Source organism: Jaculus jaculus, chromosome 4 (assembly GCF_020740685.1).
Source record: "Jaculus jaculus isolate mJacJac1 chromosome 4, mJacJac1.mat.Y.cur, whole genome shotgun sequence".
Classification (NCBI taxonomy): domain Eukaryota; kingdom Metazoa; phylum Chordata; class Mammalia; order Rodentia; family Dipodidae; genus Jaculus; species Jaculus jaculus.
This window is the reverse complement of record NC_059105.1, coordinates 119,393,038-119,414,979: the sequence shown is the minus strand read 5'-3', so window position 1 is coordinate 119,414,979 and position 21,942 is coordinate 119,393,038. Positions and strand designations below refer to the sequence as shown.

General features: G+C 45.5%; 2 protein-coding genes across 5 annotated transcripts in view; one reads left to right on the top strand and one right to left on the bottom strand.

The window, feature by feature from the left end:
* LOC101615117 (mRNA-decapping enzyme 1B-like) overlaps positions 1-6,808 on the bottom strand; it is a 54,042-nt gene extending 47,234 nt beyond the window's left edge. Inside the window, exon 1 of the mRNA XM_045148388.1 lies at positions 6,493-6,808. Coding sequence (XP_045004323.1) covers positions 6,493-6,808 — 316 coding nt within the window. The remainder of the gene's footprint in view (positions 1-6,492) is intronic.
* The window catches only part of Cracdl (CRACD like), a 161,212-nt gene that overhangs the window by 46,542 nt on the left and 92,728 nt on the right, over positions 1-21,942 (top strand). Inside the window, exon 2 of one of the 4 annotated variants that reach the window (XM_045147839.1) lies at positions 20,999-21,081. The exons of 2 other annotated variants lie outside the window; for them this stretch is intronic. The gene's annotated coding sequence lies outside the window, so the exon portion shown is untranslated. Of the gene's footprint in view, positions 1-18,533; positions 18,574-20,998; positions 21,082-21,942 lie in introns of those variants that run through there. One more of the 4 variants, XM_045147836.1, reaches the window with a different exon arrangement.

The following is a 21,942-nucleotide window of genomic DNA, read 5'->3' as shown; positions in this document are numbered from 1 at the left end:
TTAGTGTTCTTCATCCATAGTCTTTTTCAGCACATTGAACAGTTTATTTCACTGCTTTCTGTTCTCTGCGAGTTTTCATGGAGAAGTCAGTTATCAGTCTTATTGAGGATCCCCTATGTGTGATCAGTGACTTCTCCTGTGTTGCTTTGAAGATTCTCATCATCTTTCACTGTGACAGTTTGGTTCTGATGTGTTTAGCTATGGAGCTCTTTGTGCTTATTCTAGTTAAATTTAATTGCATTTCTTGAATGTATAAATTTCCCTTTAAAATTACAAGTAGCTATTACACAAATATTATTTCTACACCTTTTGCTCTCTCTCAAGTTTCTCAGTTTGTATTGTTGGTATACTCCCTATTGTTCCTTAATTCTTTGAGGCTATGTTTATTTTTTATTATTTTTATTCTTTAGACTGATTATTATCATTTGACCTGTCTTTAAGTTCTCCAAGTCTGTCTTCTGCCAGGTCAGACATGCTATTGAGCTCTTTTACTGGTATTAAAATTTCTAAGGCTGGTTGTGTGGCCTATGCCCATAAACCCCAACACTTTTGAGGTGGAAGCAGGAACATGAAGGGTTGAAGGTCAGCTTCAGCTACTTAGGGAGTTCGAGCCCTTCCTGGATTACATGAGACCACGTCTTAAAATTAATTAATTAATTTTCAATTATACTTTTCAACTAAGTTTTTATTTGTTTGTCTTTTATACTATGTATCTCTTTCTTTATATTACCTGCTGAGTAAGATATTCTTCCACTTTTTCTTACACATATCTTCTCAATTCTCTAAACATATTTAAAATAACTGTTTTATGTTCTTTGTCTAGTAATTCTAACATCTGGATTTCATATGTTTGGGCCATACTTTGTTTCTTTTTATTTCTTAATTCCCGTTGAAGTTAATATATATTTATATGTATATATAATGTGGCAACTTGGAATATCAGATTCCCCCTTCCTCTGCAGAGTTCAGTCGCTGTTTGTTATGGGTTCTTTTCTTATGTGTGCTAATTCAATACAGTGTGTGTTTGTCCTGTATAGCCACTGAAATCTATTTGGTTAGAGTGGTTTGAAGCCAGCGTTTGCTGAGCAACTCCATGTACATGTGCTGGGACACTCCTATCAATACTCCACCATGCTATTGCCAACTCCTAAACCCTTACTTTGTCTTTGTGCAATGCCTCAAGGTTACCAGAGCTCAAAGAACTTAACAGTCTTCTCAGGTCACTCCTGAATATGTGCATAGGCCTGAATGTAGCCTTCTAGGGTCCCAAGGATATGCTGGGATACTCTGTAAGCTTTTTAGTCTATTTATCTGAACTGTAGGTGACTGCCTCAGGCATATGTGCAGTTAAATATTTAGCTGTAATTTTCACTTGCTTTTATTATTATTAGAAGTGTTTTGAGGGGCTGGAAAGATAGCTTAGCAGTTAATGCATTTGCCTGCAAAGCCAAAGGATCCAGGACCCACATAAGCCAGATGCATAAGGTAGCACAAGTATCTGGAGTTCATTTGCAGTGGCTGGAGGCCCTGGCATGCCCATTCTCTGTCTTTCTCTGTGTGTCTCTTTTTCTCAAATAAATCAATGAATAAAAGTAAATTTTTTAAAAAAACAGTGAATTTTTGTGCTGGGATTCAAGGCATGTACCACCACACAAGCAATTGTGATTATTTGTTTTGTAATTCAATTATATGGTTCCAAGAATGGACTTTGTAGATGACAACATTGTATCACAATGTCAAGAGGTTAGATATGTCTGCATAGTGAATTACAACCCTGTATTTGAACTTGTACAGCCTCTGGATAGTCCAGATGTCTGATAGCCATATGGCCCAAGGCATACCCCTCCAGCACTCCTGTCTTTCTATACCAGGTGCCCTCTCAATACCAGCCTCATGCGCTGAAGCTGACCTAGTCGTTGTGTGTTCCAAGGCTTGAGGCAGAGAGCCGAGGATCTGCTGCTGCTCTCTGGAAGGCCCAAGTTCATTCTCCTGTTTTGCTTGTGCTTGCAGGTGGGAATCTATCTTGTTCAGCATGGGCTGCTATCACAGAATAAAAGGGACAGGGAAACTTAGAAACAAAGAAATTCATGCCGCCCCATTTTGGAGGCTGGAAGTCAAGATCTGAGTGCTAGCAACTTCAGCATTTGATGAGGGTCTACTTCTGTCTCATGTGGGTCCTTGCATGGCAGAAGAGACAAGAGGGTTTGCTGGGGCATCTTTTTATTTTTATTGTTTTGAAGCAGGGTCTCACCTTAGCCCAGTCTGACCTGAAACTCATTCTGTAGCCCAGGATGGCCTTCAACTCACAGTGATCCTCCTACCTTAGCCTCTTGCATGCTGGGGTTATAGTTGTGAGCCATTGTGCCTGGCATCTTTCATGGGGGCATTGGTTGCCTTCATAAAGGCTTCATACTTCTAATCTGATCACCCCATTGGTGGTTCCACCTCCTAGTACCATCACTTTGGGGATTCCAATTTCGGTACATAAATCTAGGGAACAGAATCCCTTTTTGGCAGCCTAGTATCATCATCTCTGTACCCTTCTTTCCACTGGAGTTGGGCACAATGGCCGGGATGTCCAGGTGGCAAGTCCAAGCAGGCTGGTTTCACGTCATTATGGGAGAGAGTAGAGTTCAGGTCTCCCCAGCATCTTCACCCCTTTCTTACTTGCTTCCAGCCCTGCATGACCCTTGTGTACAGGTCTGTGTATGTGATTATGATAATCCTCAGGTCCCACCTGGCCACTGCTGTATGTGTCTCTGTGTACCAAGCCCTCACTCCTGGCTGTGAGCCAAGCAGGCTCTGAACTGCCTAGGCTGCTGTGGGAACTTTGCTGCCCATCCTGACTTGGTCTCGGGATGCGGGGTTGCTCAGCCATGACCGGAAAGGAAGGTATGTATTTACCTTGCTCTCCTAAGGCCTCCTTAGCACCAGGTTCTAACTGGTCACCCCCTGCTGCCCTCTGCTGGCCACAGCTCTGAATGGATGGCATCAAGGTTCTGTTGCCTCTAGTCACCCAGCACAGGCTGCTTCCCAACCTCAGACCATCTCATGTGGGTGGCACTATTTCTGAATCTCAGTGAGTTAAGACGGACAGGCAGTGAAGACTTGCCTGGAGGTGGTGTGGGTGGGTCTCCATGTGCTGCATTTTGAGAGCTGCCAAAAATACCAGTGAGCAACAATCCCTTCCATTAGCTTCATGCCTCCCTTATACATGACATCATCTCATTTGGTCCCAAACAGCAGCCTGTACAACAGGCCTTGTCATCCTCTCCTGACAGGTGAGAAACTTACCAGACCCAGGCTGGTGCATGATAGCAATGGTGGAACTCTTTCTGCTCAACTCAGGCCCAGGTGTATGCCTCCATTTGCAGGGTGCAAAGTCACCACACCTGGTCTCAGGGACTGCCGTTTGTATTGGCTGTGTGCAATGGCATTCTTCCCAAGGAAGTGTCAAGCTGGCAGGAGTAACTTGCCACTGCCCCTTGCTGAACTCCTGCTATGTGCAACTAGGCCTGGCCGGGACTAGCAGGTGCCTGAGAAATCTAGCTCACAGTTTTATTCCTCCTGTGAGTCTCCAGGGACTCAGTTATAATCTCAGCCAGTGCTCAGCCCACAGTGGGTGGCACCTGAGTTCTGGGAGGTGGACTGTGGAGCCTGGATATGTAGAAGAGCGAAGTACTGCTGGTTCTCTGCCCCATGAGTCTGATCCATCAAGACCTTCATCTTCGTGCCCCTGTGCTACACTCCAGGGTGGCATTGACTATCCCCTTGTTAGGATTCCTCAGGTTTGGTGGTCACCCATGCATGGAACTCATTTTGTGGCTGTGCTCCTCCTGAGGCTCAGGACCCTACATGAAACATTAAAGACACTTTCCTGAACATCCTCACAGGTCTTTCTGCTGAAGAGTCTCATTGCCACTACCTCTGTCTACCTGGATCTGTCTCACTCCAAGACCCTTCATGGTGACCAGCTCCCCTCCTCACCGCCCCCCTGGAAGAAGTGAGATCTTCAGAACACTCTGGCACATGTAGGGAACAAGCCACACTGGTGGTTTGCCCACTCGTCTGCTTACTGAGCTATTTAAATGGGTGGTGGCTCTGTCCTGTGTAGCACTAAAACAAACAACCCCTTCCCTGATACCTGCCTTACATTCACCACTACCCTCCCTAAGTGGAGCTGTCCTGAAAGTGCACCAGACCCCTGTGTCATGTAGGCTGGACTACTGAACAGAGAAAGCATGTCCAAACAGCTACAGAGGGTTCCCATACATTGACACCATTTAGACACTCCTGCTTGCTCAGGAACTTCGTTGAGATTCTTTCTTTTACAGGCAAGCTTGCAATGGCTTGTTTAGCTATTCAAACAGCAGAGTTTGTGGCTTCTATAATTGGGAAAGCGCACCTAACTAACTTATAGAATAGCTGCATCTAAGATTCTAAACAGAATCCCCAGGTGTGTTTGTTTCTGTCTGTATTTCTTGGTGTATCTTTTTAAAAAAAATTTAATAATATATTTTATTTAGCTCAATATATCCAAAATATTATCATTTCAATATAAAATTATGAGTATTTTTTAAAACATTCTTTTTCTTTTGTGCTCTCTTAAAAACATAACATGTATTTACACATACAACATAGCTCAATTCAGACAAGTCATATTCCAAGAGGTCAACAGCCAGCAGTAGCTGCTGGCTATATTAGTGACAAGAGTCAACGTGAGGCTTCCCGTTAGGTAACCCCAGACAACATTTCCCCTAGACAGTCCCTGTGGGACTTGAACTTGGGAAAGGTATTCTCAAAATCAATCATGAAGGATGTTTGTATGTATGAATGTATGTATATATAAAAATTTAAAGTTTTTTTTTTCTTTTTTCTAGTCCAGGATGACCTGAAATTCACTATGTAGTCTCAGGATGGCCTTGAACTCACAGCGATCCCCCTACCTCTGCCTCCCGAGTGCTGGGATTAAAGGCGTGCACCAGCACGCCCGGCCTAAAAATTTAAAGTTAACATCTGTACTGACTAGACCAAATATCCAAAATAAAAGCAACAAAGAATGGTGATAATAAGTTACTAATGCTTATTTATTCTTCATTTATTTTTGTGTTACTCTATTAGGATTTATTTGTATGTTTATTTGACATAGACCAGTCTTACAAAAGAAAATAAAAGCTGATGTAACTATTAGCACACAAGCAATTCAAACAGTATATTACAACTAACAAGTGTATCTGTCAGCAAAGAAATGGAAGAAACAGCATTTTTAAAAAATATTGGGACACTTTTCACAGGGCCTATCATTTTGGTAACTCAAGTTGCAATTTCAATAGCTTCAACTGTTTTTCTCATAAACACTTATTGTATTCTTTAAATATTAGGGTGACCACTTACCATAACAATTAGATTATACGAACTAGAAGTAAATATAGCATCATACTTAATGTTGTAAAATGATTTTACATGTAGTTCAAAACCATCATTGGGATTGCTGTAAAAATTACTTGTATTCCATTAGTAAAACAGCAATGAATAGCATATAATGGGGAGAGTAGAAATGTTGCTTAACTGCAAAGCCTTTCTGAAAGTTATCCACAAAGCTTCAGTGAACACACACTTACCTACTGAGCGGTATGCTCCTGCCTGTGCTTGATGGTAGACACGCCCCTGATCTACAGTTTTGTCATTGTGTGTGTGTTGCACGTGCATGTTTGATGGTCTGTGTGTGGAGGCCAGAGGTGGATGTCAAGGGTTTCCCTTGGTCACTCTCCACCTTATTCTTTGGGACAGTGTCTCTCGCCGTGCCTCGAGCTCATAGACTGGGCTAGATCAGCTAGCCAGGGAGACCCCTGTCTCTGCCTCCACGCCTGGCATTCTACGTGAGGAGTGGGGCTCCACACTCAGCCATTGTTCCAGTCTTCCTCTGGGTTAACACAAGTGTCAGATCAGTCAGGCCCAAGAACGCAGTGCGGGCAGAATACTAAATAGGCAACTGCTTCATCTCAAGTCTGTCAAGGACCATTTGGTTATTTACTGTAACTTCAACATTACAAAGGGTTAAGAAACTTTTAGGAGCAAAAACTTGGAATTTTAGTATTTCATCTACTATGTATCCAAAAGATAGTCCTTCAAAAATGTAGGTCCTGTCTTTTGAAAGCTATCAGTGTGCACGGTGAGAGGAGAGAAAAACACCACTAGCTGAATCTTCTGTGTTAGTGGCACCGCCTGTGTGCCCCTCTGCCATTGTCTGACAAACACTTGCCTCCCCATGCCAGCTCGGGCTTGCGCTCCGTGATGAGTTCACAGTACAAACAGGACAGGAGCTCTAGACAGGGCTTAACAACTTTTCACTTGAACTTTTCCAACAAATCATTTCCAAACTAACAAATGCTAACTTAGTCGCCGATACTACACACAGACAAGACAGACTACAGTTTCAGACACGCGGCCAAGCTTCAGAAATACAACTACCCACTGTATTAAGAGACTCACGTCTGGCATTTCTGTAGAGAAGGAAAGGGTCCTGGAGCTGGAAGTCCAGGTCTTTAGTAATGGGCTCGGTTCTGTTTTCCATGCTCAGCCTATTCATAATGGTGAAGCCATGCTTTGGAGAAGCAGACCTTGTATAAACAAATAAGGTTCCTTCCACGTCAGTCTTCTCCCACTCGTTAGCTCGATGGCCGAAGGTGTACAGAGCCACCTGGCTGGCCATGTCCACGATGCTGTTGATGTAGGGGTCATGGCGCTGCAGGGCCGCCAGGCTGATGTCGCGCCCCTTGCCCGGCTCGCAGCCCACCGAGGCCACCATATTTCCATCCGCCTTCTTGGTGTGTCTTCCTAGACCTACAAAAAAGAGAAATTTCCAACAATTCCAGGAAGCTCTGAACCTCATGCTCCTTGAAACCTGTCCATGCATGCCAGGGGGATAGAATAGCATTGAACATCTTGTGGCTGGGTCATGTCTGTGGCTCCCATCTTGGGACAAACTATATAGAGAACATGGCCTTGGCAGGTTTCCTATGGGATCCCTGGAAGAGCCTGATTTCCAGTTCTGCTGAAAGGGTGGTCTCCTATGCCCAGTAATGCCAGAGTGGCACTGCTCCCACACTACCCTTTTTGAGTGGGATGTAGCCTGAATCATCCTTAATCCTGTCGGGGCTCTCATTTCTAGTAGGCTGCTGCTCTCAGATATCTTTTACTTAACCTCTAGGAACTCGCAGGAAAGCCTTTTGTATGGAAGCTGTAGCATTGGACATGGAACTGAATGCTTCCCACCCTGCTTCTCTTTGTATTTTAGCTCCATCATCTTTCCTATGCCTAGACCCTTGCAGGGTTTGGAAAGTGTCTTGCCTCTTCCCCACAAACTCCAGTTGGCCAATCCTGCCTGGAGAGTGGAGCTTCTGGGGCTACCCTAGACCTGTATTGTGTGAAGCACCTCTCAAAAGTGGACTGGGTCAATTTTAAGGCTTCCTTTCTCCTCATCTGGAGAGGCTGAGCCCTGCTTCCATCACCAAGAAGACACTTGCTGGGCCTGACTGGTTTCCAGAGCTTGCAAGCACTGTATTGAGTATATAACAGTTCCATGTCCATAGAGTAACCCCGAATGCTTATGCCTGGGGTGTGACCTCAGCATGCCCAGCAATCATCCTGTCTCTGTCCCCTGCAGCACTGGAGTTACAGGCTTGGAATAATGTCTAGCTTTTTACATGTGTTCTGGGGATTGAACTCAGGTTATGTTTGTGCAGCAAGTGCTCTTGCCCACTGGGCCATCTCTCCAACCCCTGGTTCACATACTTTAATCTCCCAAAGCTCAGGTGTTGATTATGAAGGTTCATATGGAGGCTGAGGGTGTGTAGTCTGACCAGCTCCCAGGTAGGCTGAGCTTCTGTGACCCAGGCTGCTCTGTGAATGACAGGGAAACTAGAGTAGCCTTAATGAGGCCTCTGAACCTCCCTTGGCAGATAGCAGAGCTCACCACCACAGACTCCAACACATGGAGCTGCCCTCCATGAAACCAGAGCCATGACCTCCTCACACCTGGATTTTAGGCACATACCACATCTTCCCCATCTGTGTGTCAGCCAGGGAGCCACTGGGATGCCCAAAAAAAGCAGCTAATTTCTGTCGGGAAGGCGGGCTTGTGATTGGAAGGTGGGCTTATGAAAGAGGAATGCCATAGGCTGACAACTCAGAAACACTCAGCAGAGGGCTGGAGAGCTGGCTTAGCAATTATGGTGTTTGCCAGAAAAGCCTAAGGACCCAGGTTCAATTCTCAAGGTCCCACTTAATCCAGATACACCAGGTGGTGTATACATCTGGAGTTGGTTTGCAGTGGCTACAGGCCCTGGAGCACCCATTCTCTCTCCTTCCCTCCTTCCTCTCTGTCTCTAATAAATAAATAAAAATTTTAAAAACTGCTCAGCAGAGAAATCCAGCTTTAGTTCTCAGTAGGGCAGAGTCCCCATGGAGTGGCTTCCTCCCTGGAAGTGAGGTGGATGTGTCACAGTGATCGCACTATTAGCTGTCACAACTTCTACACAGTTCAAACCTCAAGAGCCCCTTTCTTTCCTAGGAGCCCAGAACCAGAGTGTGTGTCAAGTATTTCTTGCTGCCAAGGGGGTTCATTACAGAGTCCTTGCCCTTAGCTAAAAATTTGACAAGATGAAGGCATGGGAGCAGAGCCTTATGGGCTCCTCTCTTTCCCCAGCCTCAGGCCAGAGGCCTGTGAACCCTGCTGTGCCCCAAGAAGTAAATACCCTCAAGTAGAAGCAAGAGTCCCCTTGTCTTTGGGAGTCAGGCTAGCTACCTTCACTACAGTATAATGAAACTTCCAGTTGGTCCTGCTTGCCATCTGGTGATGACTCTGTGTGTGTGTGTGTGTGTGTGTGTGTGTGTGTGAATCAGACAGAGAGAAGGAGAAATCCCAGACCTTGCACACTCAACCCCTAAGCCACACCTCAGGCTACCTATGCCTTTGATGAAGCACTCTGCTATGTGGTTTGGGTGAAATGTTTGTGATGGTCAGTTCAGCTCTCATTTCAGAAGAACACATATGCTGACCACTTAAAACTGCCCCAGCCCGTGGTAGACTGTCGTGATCACACTTTGGCTTACTGAAGGGGTAAAGTTCCAGAACTCCCCAGTGTCCTTGCTGCTCATAGGCTCTCTTCTGTCACTTCCCAGTCTGTCCATCAGTGGAGGAAACAATGCCAGCACTTCTCTGAAGGACTAGAGTACTTGCTCACTGCAGCCTCACAGATTACCCTTGTCAGTGGGGTTACATGACCTCTTGTGTACCATACTAGTAGTAACTGCATATATAAGTACCTACTATACACTCAGCTCCATGGAATATGTAAGAGCCATTAAGTTTATTAGTGCCATCTTCAAATACTTCACAGTCTAATTGAAAAGGCCAGCTCTAAGCTGTGAGTGAATGCAAAAGTCATAAAGTGCCAAATGGTGTGAGGCATCTATTTACTGTGCCAACTGCCTTGGAAATAGTTAAGAAAACAGGAAGTTTTAGCACCCTTTTAAAGATTTGGGGTATTAGATGCTTTCACATAATGAGAAAACCGTGTCTCCATCTTGCTCCATGTCCTTGCTCCAAATGTGATGTTTCAGAATTACAAATGAGGAAGATATTTATGTCAAACCAAACCAACCCCCGCATCTGAATCACAGGGGCACTTTGTCAATGATCACACCAAATGGCTCAAGTAAAATGAACTATTTTGCACTATTTTTGTCTTAGGCATTCTGAAGAAAGTTAACTCAGTAAATACTATTAAAAGCAAGGGCAGGTTTGTTCTCTGAGGAATGCTCACTTTCCTTGGGCTTTATACACATAGGAAGTGAGGTTCACTCGTTCATATTTGCAAAACCCCTACTGAGTGTAGATCTTAGAGCTACAAAGATAAAAGGACCCGTGTCTACCCTCAAGGAGCTCAAAGTCCAGGAGAGCAATATATACTATCAGCAATGGTGAGTGGGGCTCAGAGACAGCATGCCAGTAGACCTGGGAGAGGAGAGCTTTCTCGGGGCCAGGTGGTGGTAAAATGAGTGTGAATGGAGTAAAGGCTACACATTTCCTCAGGAAACTGGTGTGCAGAACATCAGGTGTGGCTGGCTTTGTGGAGGCATGGGGCAGGGATGGTCAGAGATAAGGAGGCATGGGGCAGGGGTGGTAGACGTCATGGAGGCATGGGGCAGGGATGGTAAGAGATATGGAGACATAAAGCAGGGATGTTAGGAGGGGCTGTCTGGTATTACTATTGTTCTTTCTCTAGATTTTTCAACATTTGAAAATTAGATTTTGAACATGTATGTTAGCCTCAGCTCATGTGTTAGGTTGTGATGTGTTATATGGCTAACGAGTTATGTTGGTTCACTTAAACATTTTTAACATAAGAAGTTAGTGCCAATTTTACAAAAGCAATTTAATAAGATACTAGATAACTAAGCCAAGCCACTTATATATGCACAGAGAGGAAAATGACTTGTCATAAGTCATTTAGCTTTTTAGTAGCTTATTAGTGGTAGAGACAAAGTTAGAACCAAGTTCTATAGATTAATTGTTATTTCTACTAACATTGGTAGCAGGCTTATAGCCCAGTTTGGATCTGAGCAGCCAGCAGTAAATAGCTGCCTGGAGTATTGTGCTGTGAGCCTGAGAATAATTCTGGGATTGATTACTGATGTCTGTCAAGGACAGGCAATAAGAACAGCAACAAGTGTGCCAGGATTGCTATTTTTCCCTTATCTTTCCTGATAAAAGAAATGAAGCATCTCCCATAGCAGAGGTTGTGGTTAGTGGTGACTTTAAAATTGAACTTTCAGGGTTGGGGAAACAGCTTAGTGGCTAAAGGCTCTTGCTTGCAAAGCCTGACAACCTGGGTTCGAGTCCCTAGTGCCCATGTAAAGCCAGATTCACAAAATAGCATGTGCATCTGGAGTTTGTTTGCAGTGGCAGGAGGCCCTGGCATGCCCATACTTGCTCTCTCGCTCTCTGTCTGCTTCTTTCTGTCTCTCTCTCTCTTCCTCTCTCAAATAAATTTTAAAAAATTAAACTTCCAATACATTAATTTAATCTGTAACTATGTACTACAGTCCAACACATGCACCAGTGCTGGCCCTTACCAAATTCCAAGTCTTAGGGCAAAACTCTTTTCAGCAACGAACCTATCTTAAATAGCAACAGCTTGTAGCAGGATGGAAAACTGTGAACATAGTTTAACAGCAAATCTAAGCAGTGTAGTGCATTTGTACTGGTTGTCTAAACTATTTTTAGATTAATTTAAAATGGAAGCTAAATTAATACATTTTTAGTTGCCAAGGCACCAAGGTGATTTTAGAGTCATAAAGGTATTAAAATATGCTTTTCTTGCTATTGGTTTAAAGAAATATAGACAAGAGGCCTGTGATTAAAGGTGCTTACTTGCAAAGCCTGCTGGCCTGGATTCAGTTCCCCAGCCACTAACCCAAAGCCAGATGGGCATTTGTTTGCAGCAGCAAGAGACCCTGACATACTTACACACATGTGCAAATAAATAAATAACTTGGACTGGAGAGATGGCTTTGTGGTTAAGCGCTTGCCTGTGAAGTTACCTAAGGACCCTGGTTAGAGGCTCGATTCCCCAGGACCCACGTTAGCCAGATGCACAAGGGGGCGCACGCGTCTGGAGTTCGTTTACAGTAGCTGGAGGCCCTGGTGTGACCTCTCTTTCTCTCTCTCCCCCTCCCTCTTTCTCTCTCTGTCTGTCAATTTCAAATAATAATAATAATTAATAAATAACTTAAAAATAAAACTACATGGAAGTGCAGGCACACGATTTGTATTAAATAATTTCCTGAAATTACATCCAGCTCTAAACCTCAATCTCCTCGCAGGTCAACACAATCCCTTCAATACCCTGGCTGTGCTGCCAAGTGTTAGGAGCCTATTTTCAGGTGTGTGTCTTAACCTGGGACCAAGCTGGCTGATGGAAAACTTGGGAGTTGACCCAGAGGCAGGCCAGCAGGTAGACAGGTCACATGTATTTGGCAACAGTGTTTAATATGCCCATAAGGATGACTCATTGGCACCAGTAGCCTCTATCTAATTCAATCTCTAAAGTGCCAGCCCATCAGGGCAAACATACACTTTCACCAGCTGACTGGTCCCCACCCTTGGTGTTGCAGATTCTTGCTCAGTGCAGTGCCTCTTTCTTTCTGTCCTCAGAGCCAACGCCTGTTTCCTTGATCTCTTGCAGCACATTATTTCCCAGTGATGTGTGATGCTTTTGGTTACACGACTGTCTGTGTCTGTGTATCTTACTGTGGACGCAGCTCTGCAGAGAGCTGCCCCAGCAGACAGATAGAGTGTCAGGTAACAGCCCTTGGGCCCAAGCTTTCTCAGTTCGCTCCCACTCTCACTGTCAGCTAGGGCCTTCTTCTTCCCTCTGTCACCCTGCAGAGTGACTGACAAACCTGACAGTGAACAGTGTCTGGGAGGATAAAGCTGGAGTTGTTAATCTGCTGCACTTCGCAGGGAGCCTCAGCATCTCTGGGAAGAGGAGCAGGAAGGCCAGACATTTACTTGTGCCTAACTTTCCATGAACCTGAGCCAACAGTGTCTTTCTGTGTAGCTATGCCTTCCTCTACTAAGTGAAAGACTGGCTCACACTCTCACCTATGACCTGGGCCTTCCCCACCCCTCATAGGGCCGTGTGTAGAGGGACAGAACAATGTGGGAAAGTGCTTTTGCATGGCATTCTTTTTTTTTTTTAATTTTTATTAATGTTTTCCATGATTATAAAAAAAAATCCCATGGTAATTCCCTCCCTCCCCACCCCCACACTTTCCCATTTGAAATTCCATTCTCCATCATATTACCTCCCCATTCCAATCATTGTAATTATATATATACAATATCAACCTATTAAGTATCCTCCTCCCTTCCTTTCTCTTCCCTTTATGTCTCCTTTTTAACTTACTGGCCTCTGCTACTAAGTATTTTCATTCTCACGCAGAAGCCCAATCATCTGTAGCTAGGATCCACATATGAGAGAGAACATGTGGCACTTGGCTTTCTGGGCCTGGGTTACCTCACTTAGTATATAATCCTTTCCAGGTCCATCCATTTTTCTGCAAATTTCATAATTTCATTTTTCTTTACCGCTGAGTAGAACTCCATTGTATAAATGTGCCACATCTTCATTATCCATTCATCAGTTGAGGGACATCTAGGCTGGTTCCATTTCCCAGCTATTATAAATTGAGCAGCAATACACATGGTTGAGCACGTACTTCTAAGGAAATGAGATGAGTCCTTTGGATATATACCTAGGAGTGCTATAGCTGGGTCATATGGTAGATCAATCTTTAGCTGTTTTAGGAACCTCCACACTGATTTCCACAATGGCTGGACCAGATTGCATTCCCACCAGCAGTGTAGAAGGGTTCCTTTTTTTCCACATCCCCGCCAACATTTATGATCATTTGTTTTCATGATGGTGGCCAATCTGACAGGAGTGAGATGGAATCTCAATGTAGTTTTAATCTGCATTTCCCTGATTGCATGGCATTCTTGCATCTGTGTGTGGTCTCATGAGATACTGATAACACAGCTGTGATTGCAGTGCCTTACGTGTGCCCAGGGCAGGTGAAATAAAGAGCAAAGAGGATTATCAGACTCAAGACTAGCAGGCTATGGTGTAGTGTTGGGGGAGGGTGCCTGTGTTCCTCCTAGGCGATGTGAGGACGGGCTGGAGTGAGTCTCAGTCTGTGGCCTCAGTTGACAGCAGCACCTCAGCAGTCAGAGAGACTGAGCCATCTTTGCAGCATACACCAACATTCTCGTCACTTGTACCACGGGCTACCTGTAAAGATGAGGTGGCAGATGACATTTAGAGACAATGGGAGGCTGACCCCAGGCCAGAGCAGAAGGTACTACTAGCTGAGTTGTCCTTTTCCTGGAGATCTCCCAAGGAGCCTCCAAACCTCATTTTTGCAGCATGGATTTGGGGGAAGGGGACTGAGACGAGGCCTCAGTACTTGGTCTCGTTGTAAAGACCAAGTCCTCAGATTTCTTTGCATTCTGTGAGCGTGTGTATGGGGTGGGGGCACTAGAGCATGGCTGAAGGTAACTGACCCATGTGGCCTGAGGTGAAGTGACTTCTGTCCTGCAGTGTGTGCTACATGACCTACTGACTCAATCAGGCCACTACCCTTGGGATTTCTTTCTTTTCTTTTTTTTTTTTTTAGAACCTCCAGGTTCCAACCCCAATCATCTGTGTCTGTTCCAGACAATGCATATCCAAGACTTTGAAGTGAAGCTAATTCACTTCTGACCACTGAAAACAGCCAGTCTAAGAGATCTGAGAAGTCAGGCTTTGAGCCCATCACTTTTGGACTTAACTTCGTTGCAATTGAAAAGAACTTATGGATCACTTCTCCCGGAGTTATTTTTAAAGAGCCTGAATGTCTACCAGGCATGAAGCTCTGGGGTCAACGTCTGACACTGATACTTTTTAGTTAAAGTAAATAAAGCACATTGTGATGTTTGAGAGTTCACGCATGAGTGAAGGTTCCCTTCCAGGCGTAGGCTTGCTCAGTGGCACATGGTGTAGGGCTTCTCCAGGGAGGCTGGACTCCAGTGGTGGATCCTTGTCCCTGGCCAGTTCAAGTCAGATCTGGTCAGCACGCAGTATTTCTGACCCCTGTGTGGGATGTGTGGGAGGACTATAGAGGTGGTGCAAGCCAAGAAAAACTCTGGGAGTAGAAGCTCTGCGGGGGGTGGGGGGTTTTGCTTGCCTTGGACAAGCTTGCTGCCCCCTTGCAGCTCAGTGCTTCAAGTCTCTCTCAGGACAGCTTCTCCCCCAGCTCTGTCACAGAGGCGATATGGACATAGGAGAGGAAGCCAGTTCGAGGGTACTTTGGAAGAAGACAGAAACTGCTTTTCTGTATACAAGCTCTTGTTTGCAACTGCAGAGGGGCAGGAGCCGACACTGACGGGCCCTTCCGTGTGCCTGGCATGTGTGAAAGTTCAAGCACGGGTCCTGCTTGAATGCTCACTATCTCCTCAGGGCATTCAAGAAAGGAGCCAGAGCCTCAGAAAGGAAATGTAACTCAACTCCAAATCACACTGACTTGTCTTTATAAGAAACTAGGAGAGCATCTTCTGCATGATAAGATAAACATTTAATGAGAAAATCTACCAAACATAGAAAAGCACAGTGAGAGTTCAAAATATACCAAATTCCATGGTGACGTCTATTCGTATCTACTTATGGCTCTTCCCTTGTTCCTTCTATCTACAAAGTACTTGTTTTCTCAGTGTCAGATAGAGCCTCTGCCTGCCAGACAAGCACTCTTCCACTAGGTTACTGAAAGTTCTTTTTAATTAAAAATGGATTCTTGGGGCTGGAGAGATAGCTTCGCAATTAAGGCGCATGCCTGCAAAGTCTAAGGATCCCGGTTTGGTTCTCCAGGCCCCACGTAAGCCAGAAGCACATGGTGGCACATACGTCTGGGGTTCATTTGCAGTGGCTGGAGGCTCTGGTACACCCATTCTCACTCTCTCTCTTTCTTTCTCTCTCCCTCTCTCTCTAATAAATAAATAAATAAAAATCTTTTTTAAAAAAATAGATTCTTCGCTGGGCGTGGTAGCTCACGCCTTTAATCCCAGCACTTGGAAGGCAGAGGCAGGAGGATCGCCATAGTTAATTCCAGGTCAGCCTGGGCCAGAGTGAGACCCTAACTCGTAAAACAAAACAAAAAATATTCTTACAGCACACCCCTTTTTGTAACATGATGCTCACCAAAGGGAAAGGGAATGTCTGTCTGTGGCAACAGCACCAGTATTACCTGGGAGTGACTTAGAAATCAAGAGTGTCAGGCCCCAGTCCAAACTCACTAAAGTAGAATCTGCTGAGCAAGCTGTTTGGTGGATAGGGATGCATAGTCACTTTCAGAAGCACTGTTTAAACTCTGCAATTTTCTGTGGGCATTCTCCCATGTCTGTAAATATTTTCCTCCAGAACATAACTTTTAGTGGCTATATAACCCAGCTGTGTCTTGTCTCGTGCTTATGTTTCCCATTGGTGAGCCTTGAAGCTGTGGCCAGGACACGGACTCAGGTACCTCCTTAGGACAGGTTCCCCAGCAATGGGATGATAAAGCAGCAGGATGGGAGTATGGAAGGCTTTTGATGCACATTGCCAGCTTGCCAGCCCCAAAGAGATGGAACTTGACTCGTCCCCTCAGCCCTTGGCCTCCAGCAGACAGCTGCCCTCAGGAAACAGCTCACACGTGGGTGAGGTGCAAGCCTTGACTTAAATATCAGATTTTCCAAAATTGGCCCAGTGGTCTTAGACCAGTTACTCAGCCTCTAAGACCCTGTGTTTCCTCGCCTGTAAAATGGAAATGTCCACTGACTGTAAGCATCAGATGACAGCGGTAGAGAGTGCCTAGAACCCGGTTCATTCATTCTAATCCTTCTGAGTAAAATGACTGCAGGAACCTTAGGGGTTACAGTTGTTTGAATGTTCCCACCCAAACTCAAGCTGAAATTTAATTCCTATTGTGAAGTACTAAGAGATAGGAACAGATAAAGCCTGTAAAACTGGGTTGATTGGGACTAGGGACATGACTCAATGAATAAAACATTTGTTGCTCAAGTCAGAGTATCTGAGTTCAGATCCCTAGACTTCACATAAAAACCAGAAGCTGTGCCAGGCTTCAGTCACCCCAGCATGCCCATGGCAAGATGGGAGGCAGAGCCAGGAGAATTCCCCAGAAGTTACAGATCATCTAGCCTGGTTAGCACAGTAGTGAATGACAGTGAGAATAAGCACCTCAAAGTGAGGCGAAAAGCAGTGGTCAATACGTGAACATCGTCTTCTGACATTGGCATGTGCACCTGCACTCACACACAGGAACATGCACACGTATACACACACACCAAACAAGGAACAAGGTTGATCTGTCCGTGGACTCATGATTGTCGGTGGGTCTTTTACAGAAACCAGTTTGTCTCTGTCTCGTGTATGTGCCCTCTCACCATCTGTTGTCCTATGCTGCCTTGAGACTCTGCAGAGTCCTTACCAAGAAGGCTCTACCACATGCAGCCTTGGGCTTCCAAGAGCCATCAGAATAAACCTTTATTCTTTTTAAAAATTTTATGTATTTGCAAGGAGAGAGAGAGAAAGAGAATGGCACGACTGTAGGGTCTGTAGCCACTGCAGACAAACTCCAGGTGCAGGCGCCACATTGTGCGTCCGGCTTTACTTGGGTACTGGGGAATCAAACCTCTGTCGTTAGGCTTCACAGGCAAATGCCTTAACCACTGATCCATCTCTCTAGTCCCATCTTTATTCTTTGTAATTATCCAGCCTGTGGTATTCAGTTTAGCAACAGAAAACATAATTGAGACAGAGGTCCTATTATGAAGCCCTTAGATTTTTGTTTTTCATAAAAGATTTTCTGTTACAGTTTATAAACGCATCTTATCAGATGCACATAGGTGTTATTGGTCTTTGTGTTAGGGTCCCTGTTGTCCCTGGGTCATCCAGCTTGGGTACTGAAAAAGAAAAGACAGGAAATTTCTGAATACTTTGGTTAAAATTGAGCAGACATGTAAAATATGCAAACTTTGCCCCAGAGAGCATGTTGGAGATGGAGGTGACAGTGAGCGGTATGTGTGCCCCTGTGTGCCTGTGGGGGCTGCATCAGGGCCAGCATCTCACCTGCTTTCCCATATGGGATCCCCCAGCATGCAGTAGCGCACCCACACAAGGTAGCGCGGCATCCTCACTGGGTTGGTGTCAGCCTGGTACAACGTATTTCCATGCTGGGCGCCATTCTGAATTCTAAGCCAGCACAGTGGCAAAGCATCTTTGAGGCTCTTGAGAGACTGCAAGGCACACCGCAGAGCAGGCCACTGCAAGTGACATAGGTGGCTCGCCTTAGGATGGAATTGTCACTGCAGTTCTGGTGGGGTTGGCCTGCCTGTGCCCCTGGGCTGAGGCTGCCAGTAGCACCAAGGGCTCCTTAGGAACAGCAGCTCTGGGGCGGGGCTTTGCCTTCAGTAATCCACTGTGCTGCGTGGGCTCAGGGAACAGGGGCACTCCATCAGCCTACTGTCCCTCTCCCTGGGAGAAGACAGAAACACTGGCAGCAGGGTCTTCCTGCCAGGGTAGGGGCAGTGGGCTTGCAGACTCCTATCCTGGTACAAAGACAAATGAAGGCAAATCAAGTCGGAACACTCCGTGACAGCTGTCTTTTGGCAGTATTAACTACCCTTCCGAAGCTTGCCTCTTTAAATTGTAAGCTGATTCATGACAACTCCATATGCAGTGTGTTTTGGAAAACAGAAAAAGACTTTTTTAGAACCACCCTCAGAAGTTGCAGCCCTGCTGCCTGCTCCTGGGTTTTAATTACGGAGCCACACTCCACGCTAGCTGGTTGCCTAGCGCCCGCGTCAACACTTCAGAGGGCCGGGAAGGCTGACCGAAGCCAGCCCAGCCAGGCTGGGGTCACGTGACCTCGCCATGCTGCTTGCCGGGGTCTATTATTTTGAAGTGGCAGCTTCAGGTAATCAGAGAGGAAGTCACCAGGTCCCTGGCTTGGTCACCACGAGGCTGGAGAACCAGCCAGTCAGGTGACTTCTCTTGGGTGGGCGTGGCCTTGCACCTGCCAGGTGTGGTCCCAGCCAGTAAGGCTGAAAATCCTTTCAGGACCACAGGGGGTGGGTAAGCAGTTGCCTAGCTAATGGCTGTGTTTGGAAGACCCCAGGAACGCAGTTCATGAAATGTGGGACCCGAAATAGCATGATGGATCTTGAAGATAAGAAAGAGAGGAAGCTTGCTGGGCAAAGACCAGCTTGTCACCGCCCCACGCCACAGTGTGCACATCAAGGGCAGGAGGGGCTGTATGGTTCTGATGCTAGATGAGAGAGGGGACCCTGCGCTTGGCTGGGTTGGACTCATGTGTTTAGGTTTTCTTAGCACCAAATCTCTCTTTTTCCTGGGCTCTGCCCCTCCTAAGGTGGGGAACACAGCCACATTCTGTGGTGAGCACAATAAAACCCAGCCCAAGTTTGTTATGTTTTGCTCTCAGCGGTTCAGAAGTGACTCCAGTCACAGAGAGGCAGGTGACACCACTCCAGACCAACTCCCCCAGGAGGCAGGCCACCCCCACTTCTGGCCCTCGGGAGAAGGAAGTGCTGGTTCTCAGATAGCTTTTACTGCCCTGTGCCTGCCTGCACACCTGCCCAAGGAGCTCAGGAGCACAGGGGTTGGCAGAAACCCCACTTCCTTGTGGCCCAGAGGAGTTACTGGGGGAACAGGCCATGAGCTCATGGTCTGCTTCCAGTGGTGTTCCCAGAGCCCCAGGCCTCTCTCAGGAGGACAGGGAGCCCCCACTCTTCTGCTGCTGGTTTCCAGGAAGATGAGAGAGCCAGAAGCTATCTTCACACTCAGGAAGATGGCTGCCTTTTACCAGTGCGTCAGGCCTGACACCAGGTGGGCCCCTAAAACACGGAGATGGAGTTGGGGAGACTCAAGGTGGGGGGAGACCGTCTGGTCACTGCCAGAATACAGGTATTCACTAGCTTTGTGGCTAAGTCTAAACATTCAGCATGTAATGTCTTATGTTCTTTAATATTTATGACCTTTCTTACAGACTGTATTCTGTCTTCTCCAGTGATGTGAATTTTGAAGCAAAACAATGTGTTTTTTGTTTGTTGCCTTTAAAACCCACATATTCAGAGAAAAGAGAGAGGGCAAGGGAGGGAGAGGCAGGGCTGGATAAACAGAGCCTTTTACTCTTACTGTCTGAGGCTTGCACCTTGGATCTACATGGCATAGTCGATATACTTGGAGTAGATGGAGGGCAGCTAGAAGCCAAGGTGAAAGACACCGGAATTATTGTTTAAAGCTCTGCTTCCAAGGGCTTGCTCCCCGCTGATAGAAACAGCCAGGGGAGACACCCCGAGTTCCTGCAGAACAGAGGCAAGTGGCTGTATCCATGGCCAACCCCCTCTGTCTGGTGACCATATCCCTGGAAGGTGTTTGATTCTCAGTACATTTGAATTCTGTGCATAGGGTATAGAGAAAAGCACAGCTGTGGTGTGATTTGAATTCATTTGCTCAGCATATGTAAACACATTGTGTGTCTCGTACCCTGTAACACTGTCAGTATGACAGTCTCCACCAATGCAGGACACTGTATACTTGGGTTGGGTGGGCGGTCTTGGAAAACTAATACTCCATCTCTGGAAGGACCTACTTGCCATCCTGGCAGTGGGTGAAGATGCTTGAGGGATTGGGACAGATAGCCTACCCCCTAAACCCCAGTTGACCTGTGAACACAGAGTGTCATGCTGGGTAAAGCCCTGTGCATATAAGTCAGCATTGTTACTGTGCCATTTTTAAAATTATCAATAATACTAATCAGTGTCTGATTCAGTCAGTTTTGAATGGTCCAGGATAGTATCTTCTTCTTCTTAAAAAAACAAAACAAAAAAAAAAAAACAACACTCCAGTTCTTCATGTATCTGCTAAGTGCATCAATGTAACATTCTGGAAAAAATAAGCATTATTCTTGGCATACACACACACACACACACACACACACACACACACAAAGGACATGTTACCTTAATAAATTCATAAAGTTAAAAGTAATTTAGCCCTTGTACAAATGTTCCTGTGTCATTTGCAGACTCCAAGGTCTTGTTCATTACACTTGTGTTTCAGCGACCAGCACCAGGTACAGCTCACATCCTGAGAATGAACATTTCCAAGTTAAATGACATTTTTGCAAGACATTCCCTAGCATTAGAATGAAATTATATTTCCCCAAGAATTATTCAAGTAGAATTTCTAAAATAGGGTGGTGATGCTTGAAGCTGTGGAGCTCAGCTATTTTTGAAGTAATGGTTTTATAAAGCCTCTGATAGTTTTTACTCTAATAATCTGAAAATATCTAAACTAATGTTTTTCAAATCTTATGATAGCATTCACTTCAAGCTGAAGGAAAACAAGTTGGTCTTGTGAAAGCTGTCGTGCAGTGTTGTCTGCGAGGTGAAATTTCACTCAGGTGTGTTCATGTAGTATAGACCACTTGTGAGAACACAGCCCCATGTGTGCATGTATGTGTTGAGTGTGCAGTAGACTAGATAGCCACAGGCATTCCAGCTAAGGAACGTAATATGCCCACTGAATCAACTGCTATGCAATATTCAGAAAATAGTTATTTGTCTTACATAAGATCCTATTTACATGTTTACAAATGATGCTGCTTGTCTTTTTTTTTTTTTTTTTTTTTTGGTTTTTCAAGGTAGGGTCTCACTGTGGTCCAGGCTGACCTGGAATTAACTATGTAGTCTCAGGGTGGCCTTGAACTCATGGCGATCCTCCTACCTCTGCCTCCCGAGTGCTGGGATTAAAGGCATGCGCCACCACACCCGGCGCTGCTTGTCTTAAAGATGGCTAAGCTTATGGGAATGAACTTGTGGTATGTTGTGCAAAGAAACCTCCTGCCACATTCTCTCTAGATGCCTTCATTGTCCCTACCTTGCCCACGGCTGATGGGAGGCCTACAAGACCTCTAAATGGAGACCTGCTTTGTAATCATATTCTTTTGCTCCTAAACCAAGCCCCTGCCCCCAGAGTCCGTCAGACTTCAACTCCATATGGCGGCAGGGGGAAAGTATACAGAAAGAATTCAGGCTAAAGAAAGGTGACATAGTTTAGCAGAGTCACAGATTCTGAAGAAGGTTGTCTGTCAGTCTTCGGTGTGCTAGTGGCCTTGGGAATTGTGAATGGGTAGTGTATGCCATCTCGTTTTAATGGGAAATGATTCTTTCATCTAGCAAATGTATCTGAGAAGCGGTTTACTCACTCACTCACTCGTGCATTCAGCAGGATTTCTGGAGTGCCTGCTGTGTGACAGTACTCT